Below are 22,500 nucleotides of genomic sequence, written 5' to 3' on the forward strand. Positions count from 1 at the left end.
GTATTATTTGAAATTTTAGGCTATGGTATGATTATTTTTTCTTCACACAGGATGTTAGTGTGCCGTGGGACATTTTAAGTGTCAAAAGTGTGCCGTGGCACAAAAAAGGTTGAAAACCACTGCATTAACTCATGCACACTCATTCATATGTGCAGAATTAAAAACGATATTGTATGTATACAGTATATATATATATATATATATATATAAGAGTTTGGTTCCAAAATGCTATATCTCCATTTTTAAAAACATTAGAAAGTCATGTCATTCAATTGTGTATTTCAGGTAATATCAACAAAACTGCAATTGCGTTGTTTTGATTGAGTAAAAATAAATACCAACACCAATACCCAACACAGCATATTCTGTGTTATAGCTATGAACACATACAATAGCTCGATTAAAAGGTGAGACTTTAAGCTCTCGGTGGGTGCAAACCGTGTATTTCTACACGCCTCTGTTCCTGAGAAATCCCAAGCTAAACAGTGGCTAGTTTTCATTAAAATCGCTGTTTTTTTTCTCGAAATGGAGATATAACGTCTTTCATGAAATATGAAGTGTTGCCTGTTACTTACTTGTGTAAACTTTCCGGGAAGTGATCAGCGAGACCTGGCGAGACTGCCACCTAGTGATAGACCCACGAAAATGGCCTGGTTTTGACCTGACGTGGATGCGTCACTGATTCGACCCAAAGCGGCAACCGAGTTATGATAAAATGTCCAGATAAAATGTCCAGATTGTGCGTTTTCACGAGTTTTCGATCGTCATATATTTCATTTCCATTCATCACAGAGTTCCACAGAGTATTACGTTTTTGGCACTCAACGCATGGGAAGGGGAAAAAAAGCTAAAAACGTAATATTACGTTTTTGGCACTCAACGCATGGGAAGGAAAAATGTAATATTACGTTTTTGGCACGCAATGAGTTAATTTATTTTAGGGCTGTCAAAATAACTGATTAATTTCGATTAATTAATTTGAGAAAAAATAACTGATTAAAAAAATTAGTGCAGATTAATCGATTTCGTATGACCTTTGACGCCGAGCCATTCTAGTCAGTAAAAATTAGACTGTAAAATGAAGGACAGAGAAGAAATCGTGCTGCCTGGATCATTGATTGGAACATTTTCTTTTAAAAAACAGCCTGATGGTGTTGATAAAAAAATAAAGTGTTGAAAATAAAGTCCTCTGCAATGAAATGCCTTGTATGTGAAAAAAAAACTTCTTCCCGAAGCACTTTTGAATTTATTTCCTCAGCATATTAGGTCATATCATAGATTATTATGGCAATTATTTGAACAGTGAAAATAATAATAAAAGAGTTTTTGAACTTTAATGTCACTAATGCTGATTAATCAATGATTCATTTGAATTTAAATATTTAAAATACTTTCACAGCAAAAATTATATATGCGATTAATTTAGATTAATTAATCACAGAGTATGTAATTAATTAGATTATTTTTTTAATTGATTGACAGCCCTAATATGAAATATATATTTATATATATTCCCATGAAGACGCATATTATTTGGTCTCTAGGCAAATCTTTATCTAACAGCCTGTTAAAACAAGCGCCAGGCTGTGAGTGAGCCATAGGGGTGGACACATCCCTCAGTTAATATCATGATATAAAAGTGTGTCATATCTGTGATATGACTTAAAGGTGCAGTCTTTGTTTCTAATCCAAAGCACGTTTTGGTCAAACTGTTGCTCACAGTCCTACTGATGTTCATTCAATGTTCAGTGCTCAGAAACACTTCAGTGTTCATACACAGTCCAAGTTCTGTTAATGAGAAACTTACATAATAGCTCGGACCAAACCACAAACAATTTGATTGGCTAGTTGAGCTCAAATATCAACAACCTTCTGCAAAATGGATGCCAAATCTTGGACTGCATTTCGAAAGAAATCAAACTGCTGAGGCATGTCAGTCTTGAATCTCAAGGAATCAATCAATAGTTTCTGCAGTTAGGTGATTTCTACAAAAACTTGTGAACATGCACCTCAGCAGAAAGTTAGTTGCAAACCTAGATTTTTTTTTTACATCAGAGAGAATTTAAGATGCTGAGGCTGTGTCCTGAAAACCTGGAATTGATTTCCTCCCAAATTCATACATCCCAAGGCCTGTTGAATCAAACACTGCAGCAGCACCAGTGATGTTCAGTACTCCCTCACTGATGCTGCCCATTAAGCTTCCACATGGACCTGAGTTGGAGGGCATTTGACTCCTTTCAGTTAGCTTGTGTGTGTTTTGTCTTTGTGCTACTCCGTGTGTATGTGTACGTGTGTAACTTCTCTTTGTTTGTGTGTGTAAACTGTGTATGTGTGGACTTAACACTGACTTATCGTGTGTGTGTGTGTGTGTGTGCGTGTGTGCGTGCGTGCGTGCCTGCCTTTCAGCTGTGGGGGAGCCCGTATCTGCTACATCTTCCATGAGACCTTTGGCCGCACACTGCAGTCCATCGACCCCCTGGGTGGCCTGTCGGAACTTGATATCCTCACAGCCATACGCAATGCAACGGTAATGGCCCATTTATAATCATGTTCCTTGTGTGTGTGTGTGTGTGTGTGTGTGCGTGCGCGCGCGCGCGTATGAGTAGGTTAGAGTGGGGTTTGAAACGTGTCCATTAAACCCTGTAGTTTTGAGTGGCTGGCCTGTCTAAGGAAGGTTGGGTCTGGTCTGAATTACGGCATGAAGAAGCAGCGGCTCGGAGCTCTGCTCTCCCTGCACCAACGCCCCATTAAATGCTTCCTACTTGATTCATAAAATATGAACCAACCCACTCAGACATTTGGAACACTACATTGATCAGCATCCATCATACAGTATAGTATACACACACACACACACACACACACACACACACACTCACACACACATACACACACACTCACACACTCACTCTCTCACTCACTCTCACACACACACACACACACACAGGCACAAATACAAGCCTCCACAGTGAAACACACTGACACAGAAACACAACAGTGGCCTGACATTCGCTTTTAATATTCCAGAGTCAATTAACTGGTCAGATAGCAGAGCTGTGGCCTTTAGCAAAACACTTAGCCCAAATTGCTTCAGTGAATACACTGTCATGTGGCTGTGATGGGAGGGTGTGTAGATGATCACTACCAGGAGGCAACTTTAGCATTCACTTGTTTATTTTCTCTTCTCTTGCCGAGATGAGTGACGTGCATGGAGATGTGATTCATTCTTTATTTTGTTCTGGAGGATCTGCGTGCGCACGCACACACACACTATACACACTACACACACACACACACACAGACACACACACACACACACACACACACACACATACACACAATCTCCAATTAAAATCCTCTGAGACAAACAACGCTAGCGCGCCACAAAAAAAAGGTGTTTCAAAGTGTTTAACTCATTTTTCAAAGTGTTTCGCTTGACACCGACTGAGGTTGTTGATTGGCAAACAGCAGCACTGAGGCCCAGAGCATAAACATTTAGTGTGGGCACGCACTGCTGATCACATGGCCCACTGTTGCTGTGAGACACAACGCTTCCCTTCAGTCTGTCTATCTGTCTCCCTGTGTGTGTACGAAGAGAGCGAGGAGAGACCTTGGGCTGTTATTGAGCATAAAGCGCTCTATCAGGCTGTGTGTGTGTGTGTGTGTGTGTGTGTGTGTGTGTGTGTGTTTATTGTCCTGATGCTCTGGTGGCGTCTCTCATGGTACACTGTGACACAGAAATGAGAGTGTGTATGTGTACTAACCCTGTGTGTGTGTGTGTGTCTGTCTCTGTGTCTGTCTCTGTGTCTGTGTCTGTGTGTGTGTGTGTGTGTGTTGTCCCGGTGCTCTGGTGGCGTCTCTCATGGTACACTGTGACACAGAAATGAGAGTGTGTGTGTACTAACCCTGTGTGTGTGTGTGCTGCAGGGGCCGCGTCCAGCGCTGTTTGTGCCGGAGGTGTCGTTTGAGCTGCTGGTGAAGAAACAGATTAAGCGTCTGGAGGAGCCCAGCCTGCGCTGTGTGGAGCTGGTGCACGAGGAGATGCAGAGGATCATCCAGCACTGCTCTTCCTTTAGCACGCAGGTACGGCCATCACACACACACACACACACACACACACACACACACACACACACCTCACACCTCATCCAGCACTGCTCTTCCTTTAGCACGCAGGTACGGCCATCACACACACACACACACACACACACACACACACACACACACACACACACACACACACACACACACACACACACACACACACACCTCATCCAGCACTGCTCTTCCTGTAGCACGCAGGTACGGGCCAACACACACACACACACACACACACACACACACACCTCATCCAGCACTGCTCTTCCTGTAGCACGCAGGTACGGGCCAACACACACACACACACACACACACACACCTCATCCAGCACTGCTCCTCTTTTAGCACACAGGTACGGACCAATACACACACACAAACACACGCAGTCACCATACACACACATACACACACACACACACACACACACACACACACACACACACACACACACACACACACACACACCTCATCCAGCACTGCTCTTCCTGTAGCACGCAGGTACGGGCCAACACACACACACACACACACACACCTCATCCAGCACTGCTCTTCCTGTAGCACGCAGGTACGGGCCAACACACACACACACACACACACACACACACCTCATCCAGCACTGCTCCTCTTTTAGCACACAGGTACGGACCAATACACACACACAAACACACGCAGTCACCATACACACACATACACACACACACACACACATCATCCAGTAATGCTCCTCTTTTAGCACACAGGTGTGGCCATCACACACACACACACACACACACACACACACACACACACACAAACACACACAACAAAATGACACGTAATACCAAATTCTGAAATAGCACTCCTATAAAATAAAGATATAAAACACATTCTTCAGATGCCACACACACACACACACCTTCCCGGTGTTCTTGAACTACATGCATCACACACTTGTCCTGAATACAGAATAAGGAGAGTGTTTGTGAAGCTGGTCTCCAGCGAGCATAATATAATGGAAAAGTTACTCCAACATCTGTTCATAGAGCTGGAAAAGAATAATAAAAACAAAACATCCAATTCACCCTGTACCTATTATTCATGGACTGCTTGTGACGCATGGAACTGTTGTGTGCATTCTAAACAGTGGCATCTGCAATTACCCTCCGCATGTGGCATTGTGACACGCTGCGCTGTGTCACTCTGCTCAGCAGTCTAGAACTTAGAGCTACTACGTGGAGTTTTTTTTGTTTTCGTTTAAATAATCCAAAAATGACCTAGCAACAAAAAATGATGACACAACAGTCTTGGCGTAATGTCCAAAACGGTGATGCTCCTTGTTGTCCAGATAGCTTTGAGAGTTTGCATGCAAGCCATCAAGTGCCAGACTAGATCTCCTTGTAATACCATGTTGTACCGCACGGGGCAGCTGTATTCAATTCAATGCAAGTCAATAGAAGTGTGAGGTGAGGTGTGCCGCGTGGCGTGCCTGCGTTCCAGACCCCTCAAAGCCTACAGAATTTCACATGGCTCCTTTTAAAACATGCCAAACATGTCTACAAACACGGGCCACAACTTCACTGAACATCTCAATTCTCAAATGTGTTATGTGTGTGTTTATGGGCCTATTCATCTATTTGATGGGGAAAAACAAGACATTCAGATTACATACCCTGGCATAAGCATTAAAAAAGGGAGCACTGATGCTCACAAAAGACATGATTTGAGTCAGTGAAAGCCCGACAATAACATTTGATTGTTCTGCAGCCATAGCTGGGAATGAAGTAATACCTCAAAGGCACAGACACATAGACATAGACAGTGGCCATCTGTAATGTGTGTGCCCCCCTATTACGCGTGAGCAGTCCTGTTCTGCCCATGGCGGTCTGTTTTGGGTCGTTTTTTACTCGGAGGTTGAGGCGTGTACTGCGGAGTGTGCGGCGTGGCGCTGGCTCTCATCTGCATGCTGCGCCCGAGCGAGGGAGGTTATCAGCAAGGCTTGCTCGTCCCAACGCTTGTCCACCCTCTTCCCCCTCGGGCAGCCCAGGGGGAAACACACACACACACACACACACACACACAAACACATAAACACACACACACACACACACACACACACACATAAACACACACACACATACACACATAAACACACACACACACACCGCTTCTCTCCTTATATCTCCAGCTCTGCAGCCCCCCCACCCCCCCCCATGTATTATTAATACAATACCAGTCTAATCTACCTGCGGGGTGTACATTTAGAACACAGACGTGCAACATAATGAAACGCAACACTGACAGCACGGAGAGGCGATAGTGTGCTTCTATGTGTGTGTGTGTGTGGGATGGGAGAGGAGAGGGCATAAGAGGTGGAAATGGGTGAATGCGGCACAGCTCTGCTTGTCTGGTTCAGTGTTATCTCAGAAAGGCTCCTGAGGCCAAGCTCTGTGTGTGTGTGTGTGTGTGTGTGTGTGTGTGTGTGTGTGTGTGCGCGCCAGCGCACATAGATGTACTCGCGGCTGTGAATGCAAGCAGCTCCGCCACCTTGCAAAGCCATGCAAAGCTCTGACGCACAATAAGACCTTCTCCAACATCTCTGAAGACGGCACGCGTGTGCTGCAATTCATATTCTGCCATATGCCTCATTTTATGGAAGTGTTGATGTGTCTCTTTTCCTGCACACTGCTGTAAATCTAGGTTTATTAGAGCCATCTAGCCGCAGACAAGCCTCTGAAGTATGCAACAGCATTTTCAGGGAGTCGAACATTTCTCAGTGTTTTAGCCGCTGGAGTTGCTCGCTGAACTGCAAGTCAAGATATTTCCACACAAGTTGCACTCATTAGCTGTTGTCTCTCTTTCTCTCTTTTTGTTGACTCTCCACCTGTCTGTCTGTCTCTGTGTTTGTTTGTGTGTGTGTGTGTGTGTGTGTGTGTGTGTGTGTGTGTGTGTGTGTGTGTGTGTGTGTGTGTGTGTGTGTGTGATTGCGTCTGTCAGGAGCTGCTGCGGTTTCCTAAGCTGCACGACTCGATCGTGGAGGTTGTGACTGGCCTGCTGAGGAAGCGGCTGCCCGTCACTAATGAAATGGTGAGTCAGTCCGCCAGCCAGACACCTCGACACTGATCCCACTAATACCCCCCCGGAGGACAGCAGACATACCTGGCCTCGTTTACTCTCCCACTAGCAGTCCTGGCAGGCTCTCCCTCCCTCTCCCTCTCCCTCTGTCTCTGTCTCTCTTTCCCTCACTCTTTCCCTCACTCTCGCTCTCACTCTTTGTGACCATATGTGTGTGTGTGTGTGTGTGTGTGTGTGTGTGTGTGTGTTTTCAGGTTCACAACCTGGTGGCTATCGAGCTGGCGTACATCAACACTAAGCACCCTGACTTCACCGACGCGGCACAGGTGTCGGCATCCGTCAACAGCCAGCAGGTAGCGCCCCCCACCCCACCCCACCCCACCCCCCCATCCCCAGCCCAGCAGGCCCCCTGACAGCCTCCGCCCGCTGTTTATTTAGGAGAGATTGCCCCCTCTGTCTCCATCTGTCAGCCAGAGCCTTTCTCTCCTCCCTTTCATCTCTCCTCTCCTCCTCCTCCTCCTCCTCCTCCTCCTCACTCTCCCTCTCTATCTCCCTCCACCATGCTCCCATATCCGCTTTTTTTCTCAACTCTCTCTCTCTCTGTTTCTCTCTTTCCTGAAATATCCTGTCTCAGTCTGTTTTCTTCTCTCTCTCTCCCTCCCTCGCTCTTTCTTTTTGTCTCTCTTTCTCTATCCTCTGTCTTTCATCTTCTCCTTTTCTCTCTCTCTGTCCTTCTGTTTAACTAAAATTATCATCCTCTTTTGCTCTCTTTCTCTCCATTTTACTCACTTCTCTCTCTCTCTCTCTTCCCCTCCCTCTCTCTCTCTCCCTCTCCCCACCCTCTCTCCCTCTCCCTCTCCCCACCCTCTCTCCCTCTCCCTCTCTCTCTCTCCATCTCTGTCTTTCCTCTCATCCTTTTCTCTCTCTCCCTCTCCCTCTCTCTCCCTCCCTCCCTCCCTCCCTCTCTCCATCTCTGTCTTTCCTCTCATCCTTTTCTCTCTCTCTTTCCTGCGTGTCAGACGGAGCCAATGGATGGGGGGAAGCGCTGGAAGAATGAGAAGGAAGAGAAGGCCCCTTCCTCTGCCTTCAGCAGCCCCAGCAGAGCGGTCAACCTGCTGGACAACGTGAGCACCAAGGGCCTGCCTGCACCACCACCATCACCACCACCACCACCACCACCCCAGACCGAAAACCGACACACACCGACACTGTTAAAACATCACTGTTCCATCACTGAGACAAGTCAATTCAACACCCAAACATCACATACACTGACGCTGTTACGTAAATCTTCACTATGCGCTTCCCAGTCAATGCAGTGCTTCACATTATCCCATAAGCCACCCTGATGCCATGCTCAAAGGGGTCAAGTTACAGTTATAGTGGAACACTGACAGGACAGTTGTTGAAGGTGTTGCACCAGAAGTGTATTTGCATTTGGAGGTGAATCTGTCAACACAATCCTCCACATTCAGCAGCTTCGCCCAAAGCTGGCAACCCACCAGCCAGATGCCATGCACATGTTCAGGCTACAGTTGTGAAACGTTGATAGGACAATTCTGCCCACCGGAAATCTGTTCAGTTTTTATTGCATTCTAAAGTTTTTTAGAATGCACATTGCGCAGCACATTGCTTTTATCCTTAAGGTTTAAGATACATTTTTGAAAGATGTTTCTTTTTTTACTGACTGCAGGAAAACACTCTCTTCACCGTTGCTGTTGCTCAGCCATGCTTGTTATTTTCAGCTAACCGCAAAAGAATGATCGCTAACTTATTACCGGCATAATAGCTGTTAGAAGAGGGATTTGGCCCTGGTGCAAAACACCCAAGAATGGAGAGAGAGAGAGCAGTATGGGGATGCCAGTTGGACTCAAGTTGGCTGCAGCAGGAATGAATTGCATGAAGCAAAGAGGACGAGGAGTGTGAATTGATTGTGAAATATCTAGACACAGTGGAGCACCAGGCCTGGGGTAGGAAGGTTGGGAAGGCTGGGTTTTAGGGAGGGGGGGGTATATTGGATGAGAGAGGGTCAGAGCTTGGATTAATGTTTCTCTTTATGCTTCTTGTTCGTCTTCTTCTTTATTATATGTATTTGTTTCTAGGCTAATTGTATGCTCATTTTGAGAACACAGTAATCAAATGAAATGGTGATTTAAAAAGTGAGCTGCAACACATAGCCATCAGTGATGTATATGTCTGCGTGTGAGTGGGATGTGTTACTATTTCAGTCAGATGACCGTGTGTGTGTGTGTGTGTGTGTTTGTGTCACAGGCGGTGCCCATCACACGTAAGCTAACCGCTCGAGAGCAGCGCGACTGCGAAGTCATCCAGAGGCTGATCAAGTGCTACTTCCTCATCGTGCGCAAGAACATCCAGGACAGGTCAGTGGGCTAATGGCTCTGGCACGGTCACACTGGAGATGTCACAACTCTACAGATGACCTCACACATTCACACAACAACTGACGCTTAATAAGGTCCAAGGCCACTACTGAGAGAAACACTTTAGCCACCATTCTATGACATTTGTTAATTTCTTCTATTTTACATTTTTATTATATCATTTATTAATATGTATACTATATTATTTTATATATTTTATTGTATCAATAATATAATGTACGGTAATTGGTTGTTGAGGACATGTCAGATGGACCTTGTTCATTCTTGGTTGACGGAATGCAGTCCTGATCCTCCACGTTGCATAGTTGTTGGCTGTTACGCCACATATGTGGTAATGGCAGAACAGTAGGAGGTGATCGTAAGAGGAGATTTAAAATCCTTGTGAACCCAAATTGGAGATTAGTTTGGAAGCACATTGTAAAGGTTAGAAATTTAAAACATGTGCAAAGACTGTAAACTGTGTGGCACTGAATTGTGGAGTTAGACCATGAAACAGGGCATCAAAGTTTTTGTGGTCTTAATTGAGTGCATTGATGATGCAATAATTTCCCCATGTAGCATAACGTCTCCCTTTTAAGAGTTGAGTCAGTGGGTGGATATACCCCAAAAACAAAAAAGTGCCATGTATTCCTTCTGCCTTAAACACAGATACTATCACTAATTAGCTGATTAACTGCGGAAGAGTTGTGCTACTTAGGTTCAGCCTGTGTAGAGTCGTTGGAACTGTGTGGTAGGTCCCCCCCACAGTTTGAGAACAGAATATACCAGTCAAATTGTCATGATGTTGAAGCCTAATTATACTGTACATACTTTTTGATGTTTTATTCATTCTGAGCACTTAGTGACCTTTTCTGTGATGTGACTCTCAAAATACATCTTTATTTTAGGATTGCATCAAATAGTCTGCTGACAAAAGCATCTCAACTGGGCACAGTGACAATTTATTGACTGAGAGATGGCTTTTGAGCGACCCATGATAGCCCACACAACAACAACAAAAACATTGCAAAATAATAATACAATTTGAACGCTGGTGACATTTAAGTGCAAGATAGTAAAAAAAAAAAATCAAATTAAACGACACCTCAACTGCTAACAATGAACAGAGCAAAACCAGTCACACAGAAATAACAATTCCCAGCCACTCTCTGACCTGTTCCAGTGTGTGTGAGGAAGTAAGAGCGTGAGTGGACAAGCTGGAGACTGACCGCTTGCATTTTTACTTCTGGATCATCGCCTGGTCAGTCGGTTGACATGGCAAAGACTTGATGTCAAACAAGTCATCATTGCTGGCGGGCAAAGGTGGACTTCAGAGCTCGGAGCTCCCTGGCAGACAGTGCCCTCGGGCAATTATGGCACCAGCAGCTCCCTGGGAACGGACTGTAACAAGCCAACAACACAGCCCAACAGAGGCGAGAGAACACAAGACGATACAAACATTGTGCGTATGTTCGCTCCTACAACAGATCGTTGAGAATGCTAACACGGAGAAAGCTGTCAGAGGCCTCAAGTAGTACGTGTTGGCAACAATACCTCAAGCAGCATCACACTGAGCACAGGGGCCCCCCAAGGCTGCGTGCTCAGTCCGCTGCTCTTCACCCTGCTGACGCATGACTGCACTGCAACCTACAGCAACAATCACATAGTGAAATTTGCTGACGACACAACTCTGGTGGGTCTCATCACCAAGGGCGACGAGACCCAATACAGGTTGGAGGTCGACCATCTGACCACGTGGTGCAGGGACAACAACCTCCTGCTGAACGTCAGCAAGACCAAAGAGATTGTTGTTGACTTCCGGAGAGGTCACACCCAACACCTGCCACTGACCATCGACGGTGCTGTGGTGGAGAGAGCGAGCAGCACCAAATTCCTGGGGGTGCACATCAGCGAAGACCTCTCCTGGACCACCAACACTGCATCACTGGCGAAGAGAGCTCAGCGCCGCCTGTACTTCCTGCGGAAACTCAGGCGAGCAAGTGCTCCACCAGCCATCATGACCACATTCTACCGAGGCACCATTGAGAGCATCCTCTCCAGCTGTATCGCTGTGTGGGGCGGAAGCTGCACTGAATACAACAGGAAAGCCCTGCAGCGCATAGTGAACACAGCTGGAAGGATTATTGGTGCTTCACTCCCCTCCCTGAAGGACATTTACACCACCCACCTCACCCGCAAGGCGACCAAAATTGTGAGTGATGCAAGTCACCCCGCTCACAATCTGTTCAATCTACTGCCCTCTGGGAAGAGGTACAGAAGCCTGCGCTCCCGCACTACCAGACTCACCAACAGCTTCATACACCAAGCTGTAAGGATGCTGAACTCTCTCCCTCCTCTCCCCCCTCCACCCTCAGCTACATAACATCCTGGACATTGGACCCACAATGGCCGCGTGCACTACTCCACTTGCACACTTGCACACTTGTACACTTTACAACTTGTTGTTGTTGTCCTGAAAACACAACACATCTGCTGCTCTTACATAACTTGCACCACTATGTCACTTTCTTTCTTACTTCGGTCAAACAGAACTACACAAGCCTTTTATTGGCCTGACTTTGCACTAGTATTTTATTGACTGTCTATGCACAATTTCAACCAAATTTTGCTGCTCTTATTTTTTTCATTATTATATGTGCCCTCTTATTTACTTACTTTTTTGTTTACTTGAATGTTATGTTTGTCTGTGGACTTAAATTGGTAAAATATGTCTTGTCTTCACCGTGGGATAGTGAGAAACGTAATTTCGATCTCTTTGTATGTCTGGAACATGTGAAGAAATTGACAATAAAGCTGACTTTGACTTTGACTTTGACTTTGACTTTGAAAGCTAACTACAGAATTTTTCAAGACATAAATAACACTGTCAATGTGGTTTGATCTTAAGCACAGTGACCATTGTGCTGTGACAGAACTCTGTAATTACTGAGTTTGTGCTTAAAAAGGCACATGGATGGTTGGCTGAAGATTTCACTATAATCCAACACATATCAGGAAAAAACAGTCATATTAATGTTTTGAAATTAGAGGCAGATGTCACCTCGTACACCCACAGTTATGGTGCATGTGCTCAGTTCACAAAGTCCTCCCAATAGTGCTGTCGTACGAGCTCCTCTCTCTCTCTCTCCTTCTTTTTCATCACTTGTCCTGACTCAGGGCCACTCGTCTTTTCCACTTGATAAGTTTCATTAGTCTGCTTCATTAACATTCTCCGAGAGCACAGTGACTGAGGAGTGATCTTTGTTTTTCTTGCCTGCTCTTGTGTCCTCACAGAGAGGGTGAGACCAGCACAGTATTGCTAATAGCTGTGCTAATATCAGCACACGATAGCCATGCAGGCTGGCAGACTGTGCTAATAGCTGTGCTAATATCAGCACACGATAGCCATGCAGGCTGGCAGACTGTGTTATTATACACGTTAGACTCGGGGGATATCACAGAGGTAACTACTGGTTTGAGGACCATTGTCATTAGGTGTTCACACAGGTGATGTGATGGCTGTCACTCTGTGTGTGTGTGTGTGTGTGTGTGTGTGTAGCGTGCCGAAGACGGTCATGCACTTTCTGGTGAACCATGTGAAGGAGCGTCTGCAGAGCGAACTGGTGGGTCAGCTGTACAAGCTGCCGCTGCTGCAGAACCTGCTCATCGAGTCTCAGGACACTGCCCAGCAGAGGACCGAGGTCGCGCAGATGCTAGAGGTACACTTCTCTTTTTTTATATGTGCTTGCTTTTGTGTGTGTGTGTGTGTGTGTAGGAATATATATCTTATATCTGTAAGTGTGAGAGAGAGAGCGAGAGAGACAGAGAGAGAAACTGTCTGTCACTGAATTTCTGAAGTTGGTGTGTGTGTGTGTGTGTGTGTGTTTGTATTTGTGTGTACGTGTGTACGTGTGTGAGGAATATATATCTCATATATATATATATATATATATATATATATATATATATATATATATATATATATATATATATATATATATATATACATATATATATATGGAGAGAGAGAAAAAAAACTGTCTGTGTCACTGAATTTCTGAAGTGTGTGTGTGTGTAGAGACTGACTGTCTATTTCAGCTGATGTGTCTCTGTATGTCAGGCTGTGATTACGTAAGTGTATGGCCATGAAAATGCAGTTGAAATACTTTCATTTTTAAGTAGCCTTGTGAATTAGCCCACCGTTGTCCTTGGATGTTCTGCGCTGCTCGCTAGGTGTTTAGATGTGCTCTCTCCATTGTTCCAGCACTGAATAGACTTGCCTGTGCATTATGCAATCTTCCTTCTCACCTTCTTTCTCTCCTTTCTCCTTCTCCCTATCCATCTCTCTCTCTCTCTCTCTCTCTTTCTTTCTCTCACGCTCCGTCTCTCTTTTTCTCTCTGTCTCTCTTTCTCGCTCTCTCTGTCTCTCTCTATCTCTCCTCCCTCTCCATGGCTTTGTCATGTTTTCCATACTCTCAGGCCCTCCAGAAAGCCAGCAACATCATCTCAGAGATAAGAGAGACTCACCTGTGGTAGTCAAACAAACAGCCTGTCCTAGAGGATGTGTTTACACATGCAGATGTGTGTGTGTGTGTGTGTGTGTGTGTGTGTGTGCGTTTGTGTGTACGGTGTGCTTGTGTATATGGAACGCGGTCATCACTGGATATACAGCAGCCTTCGTTCAACCAGCAGCTGAGCATATCTAACCATGGACCACTGGTCAGTGAAATCAGGACCCTTTGATGTTTTCACTTACATTGAAAATGAACTGGGACTAGTACGCCCACGCACACACACACACACACACACACACACACACACACACACACACACACACACACACAAATATTTATTACACACACACACATATATATATTACACACACACACAGACTCCAATAAGCTGAGGCAATGAGTGGGTGGTTTTGAAGGGTGGGGTGGGGACCAGAGAGGGATTGATTGAGCCGGCCAAGCCAAAGCCTCCCCGCTCCATCAGCAACTCAGCAACGCTTCAGTTCTAGACCAAGGGTGCATTTAACTCCTTCGACACGAATAGAAATGTTAACGTGAAAGTAATGACGAAAGAGCGCAGGACACAAGGTAATGTCACGCTTGGCCGCCTCCGTCCGAGCCCTGATATAACTCTCTCTGTCCACCACCGTGAGATTCAGCACATTCAGCCAGCCGCAACAGAACAAAAGTCTCGGAGAGTCCATTATCCGTGGTCTGGATCAGCATTATTTCCTTTATGTAACAGTCCGGTCATTAGATTGCACTTGTAAATATAAGACCTAACGTGGTGTCAAATATATTGATAAAAGTTAGTAAGGAGCGTTCGAAAGTCCTGAAGTTCTCACTTCAGTTCTGTGTGTGTGTGTGTGTGTGTGTGTGTGTGTGTGTGTGTGTGTGTGTGTGTGTGTGCGTGTGTGTGTGTGTGTGTGTGTGTGTCAGTGTCAGTCATTGATTACATGTCTATTTATGGGAGCCTGGTTAATAGAATATTGTACGCTAGCTGAGCGGTGTGCAGCTATTTTGGTCTGGGCGCATGTTCTGGATGAAGGGAGCGTAATGAGGGTAGTCAGTCATCATTAGTGCATCTCAGCCTCGGGGACCTAACGGAGTTCAGGGGCGGGGGGGGGGGGGGAGGTGGTGTAGGTGTGTCGAGATGACCAAATGCAGCCAGAGGATCTGACAGCAACGAGAGGAATGCCACGCGTGCGTAGCTTAATTGGTCCGTGGGAACTGGGAAAGGGCGCCAAAGAGACACAGTTGGCCACAGCCCACAGAAGAATTCACTTTACACACGGCGGGTTGGTTTCGGATTGAAACACATGGGGGAAGTCTTCCTCTGCTGAAGCGCCCATGTTTTGATGACTTTAGCAACAGCATAGGGGTTGTAGTGATCTTAACAAAGATGTTGTGTCTACAGAGGATGTGCGTGTAAACGGGTTTACGTCTTTAGTTAAACGAGGTTGCGATCCTGTTACAGAAACGCTTCTCACTCTTCAAGTGTGAAGTGAAACGTTTAGTGTAAGTCATTCGCTTGGGGTCTGGTTTGAGACCTCACCTAGCTGCCATATATATATCTAAAGACAAAGAGTTTTGTTTGTTTCCTTCTGCATGTGGTGTAGTCTGTTGTTAACGTGTGAGAGGGCAGAACTTGCTTTCTGTGGTTTTGGGTTGCAGCTCAACTTGTTTATTGTGAGGGCACCCTCGCTGGAGGCATTAAGGGGATTGGTAGTCTGGCACGGTGTCTGGAAGTCTGGGCCGGAGTTCTCCATCGAGCAGGCCCCCAGACCTCGGAGACCAGAGGCAGGTCACTCTCTCCTCTCAGGGTTGCCCTTCTGCTCTGACCTATCCAGCTCCTTGTCTTTCTTTTGTGTGTGTGTGTGTGTGTGTGTGTGTGTGTGTGTGTGAGAGAGAGAGAGAGAGGGCCAGAGAAATATTGGTTGTGCATGTTTAGTGGTGCCATGTCCTATTTAAATCTCTCAATGTGAGGTTACAATCTTGCCCTCAGCCTTGTCCTTCATTCGTGATCCCCAATGTGTGTGTGTGCGTGCGTGCGTGCGTGCGTGCGTGCGTGCGTGCGTGTGTGCGTGTGCGCGCACAGATGCTTGCCGACGCACTTGATCCAGGGAGGCGACTCTCATCCAGTATATATCATGCATATACTGCACTCTCTCCCCCCACCCCGAAACCTGTCCCAGGGAACTGTGTTTGTTGATGTGTGGTGTTGCTGCCGACATTCGTTCGTTTGTGAGAGGCTATGGGGAAATAAGACGGTGAAAACAAAAACAACAAGCACTGCCTCGTGCAGAGGGCATAAAGAGGACAGTGTGCGAACATCATGGGACTGAAGTCTTTTTGAAAGTGTGTGTGTGTGTGCGTGTGCGTGTGCGTGTGCGTGTGCGTGTGTGTGTGCGTGTGCGTACATGCGTGAGTGTGCACGTGTGCATGTGTGTATATGTGCGTGTGTAAATCTATGTGTCTGTACATGTGTGCTTGAGTAGAAGAGGGAATGTGTAGTGTGTTTTGTATTACTCTGAATGATATTTTACATATACAGTTGCCTGAAAGTTCTTGCCTGCCAATATTGTTTTTTTCGTTCGTTTGTCATACGTACATGTCAGTGTCATTCATGTCTGCTGTAGAGAGAAAATAAACAAGTCTAATGTGAACAGCATCTTCGGTCTTGTGTGATTCCTGACGGTTAAATACATGGGAGCACCAATAAAGAGCAAGTCCATTCTTTTTAGTCTCTGTGATGTTTCTCTTACTCATTTGAAGTCTCATCGTGCAATTAATTCCCAATTTTTTTTATTAGACTAATGCCCATGTTGTCCTCTTTTCTTTTCATTTCATTTTTCAGATAGTGGAACTAGAATCCCAGTGTTATATGAGAGCATGCAGTGCTCACACACACAGCGATTCACCTACACGTTGTATAAACCCAGTTGCACAATAACGGCTTGCAAGGACATTGTGCAAAGGAACAGTGTACCGAAAACCAACCTGTAGGTCTCAAACTCGCTTGCTTCAACTGCATACACAAGACATCAAATCTATTTTAAAGCCAAACTCCGTTATTCTCAGTCAAAGCATATGATAACGTAACTCTTAAGGTGAATCACCAGTGGACAAATTTCTTTATCAGATTATCAGAAGCACTGATAAAATGATGTCTTTTGCTTCTAAGCAAGGCATGAAAGGAATCACCTTATGATGGTTCTTCAAAGAACACAGGTCCTTTGAGATAGAACTGGAGCCTTGACACTAATCACCTGTAAAGTACCGCAGCTATCAGAGGCTGGATCTGATAACACAACCAGTCCTGGAAATGAGACGTCCAACTCTCTCCAACCTTTCCTCACCTTTCTCCCTTTCTATCTTCTCTCTCTCACACACACACCCTCTCTCTCACACACCCTCTCTCTCACACACTCTCACACACATATACACACAGACGACCCCCCCCCCCCCACACACACACACCCTTTCCCTGTCTTTGTTCTTCGTCTGATTTCTCTCTCCCTCCCTCACACGCTGACAGCATCCCCACACAGTATGCAGCGGCACGACTTCCCACGGCGCCTGCAATTAATCACACCTGACTCGCACGACATCAGCTACAGCAAAGCGGCTTCTGTTGAAATGTAATTACAGCTCGCAAAACAAATATGCAACCGAGCCGCCACGCATTATGATAAGGGCCGCCTTTGAAAAGGGGAAGACGAGGTGTGACGCGCACTTTTAATTTGGGGGGTGATCAGACAATAAAAACACTCGCCGTTGGTCGCCTTTAGATGGCCAAGAGGTATGAGCTGGGGGGGGGGGGTATGCTTCCAGTGTCACCAGAGACAGGACAGTGCTGGTGTGATGACTGTTTCTTGGATTCTCCCATGAGTGTTGAGAGGTCTGTGAAGTACTTGAATTTTGAAGACTTGGAAGTCAGTGAAGCACTGAAAAGCTCTTGAATTTTGTGTCAAATGCTGCATTAAACTGTAATGAGTTGTCAAGGGGCCCGTCTGCAGGCTGAACTAGTCTCATTGCTCAGACCCAGTCACCAAGAGGCATTGATTTGTGCTGTTATTTGCAAATTACACTGTTGAGTGGAACACAAAATAACACAAAAAAGTCATAAACTTAACGGAACTAAGCTTAAGGGTGTTTGAAATGTGATGTTGAAATTGATTGAATGAAATTGATGGAACCTACACACCATTATTGCCAATGTAAGAGATAAATATGCTCACTATTTTGGTACCTGACGGTGTACCTGAAAGCAGCACAAAAAAGCACCAAATCCCCATTAAAAGAATCCAGGAGGTGTTCTGCCATGATATGGTTATCTCTCCATCGGATGTTTTTTTCTCTTTTTTTCACGAAGCCTCCAAAGGATGCAGCAGCTCCCTGCAGAATTCCCTCGATGCTTACCAAGCACTTTCCCAGCTGTAGAATGTGAGCTTCCAACTGCCTATTTCTCCCATGGGAGATCACCCTCTGTAGGGCACATCAAAGGTATAAAGTTCTCATGAGGAGAATTGGAAAAAGGGTTGCTGCTGCATCCCTGACAGTCCGAAAAAGGGCACTGGAGGCCAGGCTTGGACTTCAAACACGAGGCAGGCAGACAGGCCTCGTCATCAGTGAGTGGCATTCTGGCTCACTGGAGCCATGGAGTCCATCCAGATTTGTTAGTCTTTGGCCCCTTTTTGCTATTTGGACACTTTTTTCACCCCAAAAGAAGTATGAGGCCAGTCTCCTCAAACAAAGCAGGTGCATTGATTTTAATCTGCTAATTGTGAGCTCCACGCCAACTCAAATCTGGCTTCAATAGGTCAAAACAGGACTTTTTCTTTCTACTGGCGCAGAATCCAGAATCAGCCAAGAAGCAATTTCCTTCATTGTCGGCCATTGTTAAGGATATAGATCTGAACCAGCTGGTAGTGAAAGACAAGTAAATCAAACCTTTAGAGAAGAGGAAATCGGGTCGGATGAACTTTCTATCAGAGGTTGCCTCACAGGATTTGCTTTGCACACACTCCCTTCCACAGTTGGCAAATAATTAAAGCCTCAGTTGCCACGATCACAAGAACAAAATTCTGTATGACAGAGCCAGCATAACATGGAAAGTTAGATGAGCTAATATTTAATGGCCTGCTGTGCAGTAAGTACCATGACATGGATTGATGTATTTTTAATGTTTCATATATTTACATTGTTTCATATTATATGGTGAGAAGTGATGGGATGCTGGACTGGTGGAGAAGGACATGCTGTACAACCTTTCATACCCCCAGTTTTTGTTTGTTCACTGTGATATAGCGCACTGTATGAATAAATCCATTACTGTCAGATGGGAATAGAATGAACAGCTGTGAGGTTCTTCAGCTGGGCATAAGTTTGCCCCATACCTCCCTGTCTATAGTTATTTTACTTTTCAGGGCTGTTTCCATTTTACTCATCTGTCAATATTAATTCCAGGTTTGAGTGGAGAATGAATGCTGATTTTTTTTTTTTAGCAGATCATAGCCAGAGTCATAAACCAAGCATTCCCATTTTGATAAATCATACACAATCAAGAGTGGTGCTGGCACAGCAAAAAAAAATACTTTTAAGCCACACTCCAAGTGGAAAATTACCCCAATCTCTCACCCAGCGCACGCGCGTTATCAAGGGCAGGTCTCTTGTCAGTGGAGCAAAGATTTCGGCGGATCTCGCTAGGCTACATGGCGAGGGTGGGAGAAGAGGAAAACACTCAGCATTTTCTTTGCCCTCCTCATCATCCTTTCATGTGGCGGGTAGGCTACTTTTTATCCTCGGCGTCTCCCAGACGTACCGGCTCACTCATGCAGCAGACTCACTCTCCCAGCAGTCAGCCTTGTAGTGGCAGGTACTTTTTTTTGGTCCCTTACAGCACAGTGTGTCAAACATTATTTTCGAGATCCAGTGGTTGTGAAGGCGCGGGCTGCCGCTGTGCAGGGAATGGGGCTCATATTATTTCATCAGGTTCGGGAGATACATAAAACAACTAAACAGACTTGACGGCCGACAGTTGTAGCCATGTATTATGCTGTTTGTTCTCTGTTGTTAGCTTTCTGTCTTGATGAAAGGGAATCGTAATTTAGTTGAGCTAGACTTCTTGTTTCCTGAATTGTAATATGGTAAGTCCATTAAATAAGCATTAGACATTGATCACATCATTATTACTGTTAATAGCTTAGAGTTCCCTTGGCAAATGGCAAGCCAAAAGCCTTTGAATTGGTAATGGAGGCTTGGCTCATACATTCATACACCAACTGTAATTTCCTACGCTAACTGTCAAAGCGAAATCAATAAATACAAAAGGATTCCACAAATAAATATGCCTCTAAAAGCTGATTACATTTCCACAGCCCTCCTGCCACTTTAGTGTGATTTGACATTTCGCATCTAGTACAGCTGCTGTGCAGGTGTGCAGAGGTAGCCTACACAATGCCAGCACAATCAGCTATGTGCCAACTAACACTGGCCTACTGTGTAGGTGACAGGAACAATTTAGACACCTCCACTGTGACTGCATTTATAGCCCTACACAGCTCCCATAGCACAATATGAAGATTCTAATAAACGTAGGCTACCGTTCATGTGTGAGTTTATTTGATGAGAAACATATCTGCTCTCCTTTACATTACTGTATAATAGTATGATAAGAACTAGAAGCAGTGTGAAACTGTGGTAATAATCATTTAATAATATGCCCCACAAACTCCTCTATAACACATAGTAAGTTTTTGGTTGAAGGCTTAATTTGATTATTTATTGCCAATAAATGCTATTTTATTTGTTTGGTCTTAAAAGGGGCTTCTCAGTGTTGTTATAGAGAGCGGGACCACAATGAAGAGGCCAAAGACTGAGTGTATAATGTGACATTGACCCTTTCAGTTCCCAAAAGCACAAGCCTGCTCTAAATGCCATTTTTTACCCAATACTGCTCTTTCTCATGGGTCTGTGGATGCTGCCACACGTGTTTGGGTATGCTGCCGAGTACATTGTGTGTGTGTGTGTGTGTGTGTGTGTGTGTGTGTGTGGAATGCATTGTTTGTGTGTGTGTGTGTGTGTGTGTTTGTGTGTGTGTGTGCATGCTTGTGTGCATGTTTGACTGTGTGAATTGAATATATTGTTTGTGTGTATGTATGCCTGTGTGTGTGGGTGTGTTGAGTGTACTAATGTGTGTGCTTCTGTGTGCTGAATGCTTATGTGTCTGTATACGCTGAATGCATTGTGTGTGTGTGTGTGTGTGTGTGTGTGTGTGTTTGGCGCCGGGGAGGGAGCGAAGCGGTCATGCGATCCTTGGCAAATTGGCCGTGTTTGACTTGAATATAGACAGTTCAATTATAGCCGGGGTATAGCAGTTAAATAAATCTTTTAAGCTGCACCATAGCTTAATAGATAACCTTCACCCTTCAAATCCGAGCACTAATTCACCCTGGCATTGCCACTGAATATGTAAAGACCTGCTGGAGACATACACCTCTTCATAAGCCGGCTTCCCTTTAATTAACCTACCTGAGACAAATACAAAACAATAGTGTGTGTGTTAGTTTATGTCCTACTGCCACAGAGAGGCAATGCTGAGACTACAGAAAAGATTGATTTGTGATGCAGAACCATTATGGCATGACAACATGAACACATGTGTTCACATTTTTATTATTATCACCATAAATACTGCTGTTCTCTCCCTTTCAGTCTCAGTGGGCTGTTTATTTTCTCTCTCTCCCTCTCTCTCTCTCTCACTCACACACACACACAAATACACTCTCGCTCTCTCTCTCTCACACACACACACACACACACTCAATCTCTCTTTTTCTCCCTTGCCCCCTATCTATTTCTCTCTCTCTCTCTCTCTCTCTCTCTCTCTCACACACACACACACACACACACATACACACACACACACTCACACAGCCTTCCAAGACCATACCATCCTCACACTCTGAAACAAGAAGGGGGGGGAGAAATCGAGCTATTTAATCAGCAAACTGCTGTCTGTTTATCATTCATAAGCATGCAAACACATCCCTATCTTTTGGGGAGCCTCCTATCCCCCCGCCTGGCTCTCTCAGCTTCCTCCCCCATCCTCCTGCACCCGTCCTGGGTGTCTAGGAGCTCCCTGGCCCCATCCTCCCCCTCTGGTCGTGGGCAGTTGGACCAGTCTGGATGGGAGTATGAACAAAGGCATGAGGGAAGAGAGGAGAGGGGCAGAGCTGCCGAAAGAGTGTGAGAACTCACACCAGCACACATACACACACACACACACACACACATACGCACACGCGCGCGCGCACACTCTCTCTCGCTGCCTCTGTCACCACGACAACCACACATAGATGACTCAGAGATGAGATAAAGCGAAAAAGGAGGGAGGGACAAAAAACATGGAATTACTTTAGAGAGGAAAGTGAAGAAGAGAGAAGGAGACAGAGGAC

At 45.3% G+C, this 22,500-nt stretch overlaps 3 protein-coding genes and 1 long non-coding RNA gene across 6 annotated transcripts in view; 3 read left to right on the top strand and 1 right to left on the bottom strand.

The window, feature by feature from the left end:
* si:dkey-32e23.4 (dynamin-1-like protein) overlaps positions 1-16,712 on the top strand; it is a 24,847-nt gene extending 8,135 nt beyond the window's left edge. For all 3 annotated transcript variants that reach the window (XM_042099809.1, XM_042099811.1, XM_042099810.1), the window contains 8 exons: positions 2,407-2,527; positions 3,928-4,083; positions 7,072-7,161; positions 7,404-7,502; positions 8,169-8,273; positions 9,421-9,530; positions 13,090-13,249; positions 14,010-16,712. In XM_042099809.1, the coding sequence (XP_041955743.1) occupies positions 2,407-2,527; positions 3,928-4,083; positions 7,072-7,161; positions 7,404-7,502; positions 8,169-8,273; positions 9,421-9,530; positions 13,090-13,249; positions 14,010-14,066 (898 nt within the window). In that variant the 3' untranslated portion in view covers positions 14,067-16,712. The remainder of the gene's footprint in view (positions 1-2,406; positions 2,528-3,927; positions 4,084-7,071; positions 7,162-7,403; positions 7,503-8,168; positions 8,274-9,420; positions 9,531-13,089; positions 13,250-14,009) is intronic.
* LOC121714755 (oxysterol-binding protein 2-like) overlaps positions 1-22,500 on the top strand; it is a 765,489-nt gene that overhangs the window by 284,073 nt on the left and 458,916 nt on the right. The gene's annotated exons all lie outside the window — the stretch shown is intronic.
* LOC121714781 lies at positions 4,518-14,475 on the bottom strand. Its single transcript, XR_006033433.1, has 2 exons — positions 14,424-14,475; positions 4,518-4,563 (listed from the first exon to the last, which is right to left on the bottom strand). It is a non-coding gene; the product is annotated as an uncharacterized LOC121714781 (long non-coding RNA).
* disp3 (dispatched RND transporter family member 3) overlaps positions 22,280-22,500 on the top strand; it is a 25,588-nt gene continuing 25,367 nt past the window's right edge. The window contains exon 1 of the mRNA XM_042099779.1: positions 22,280-22,500. This exon is cut by the window's right edge and continues 243 nt beyond it. The gene's annotated coding sequence lies outside the window, so the exon portion shown is untranslated.

Source organism: Alosa sapidissima, chromosome 8, assembly GCF_018492685.1.
Source record: "Alosa sapidissima isolate fAloSap1 chromosome 8, fAloSap1.pri, whole genome shotgun sequence".
Lineage (NCBI taxonomy): Eukaryota > Metazoa > Chordata > Actinopteri > Clupeiformes > Clupeidae > Alosa > Alosa sapidissima.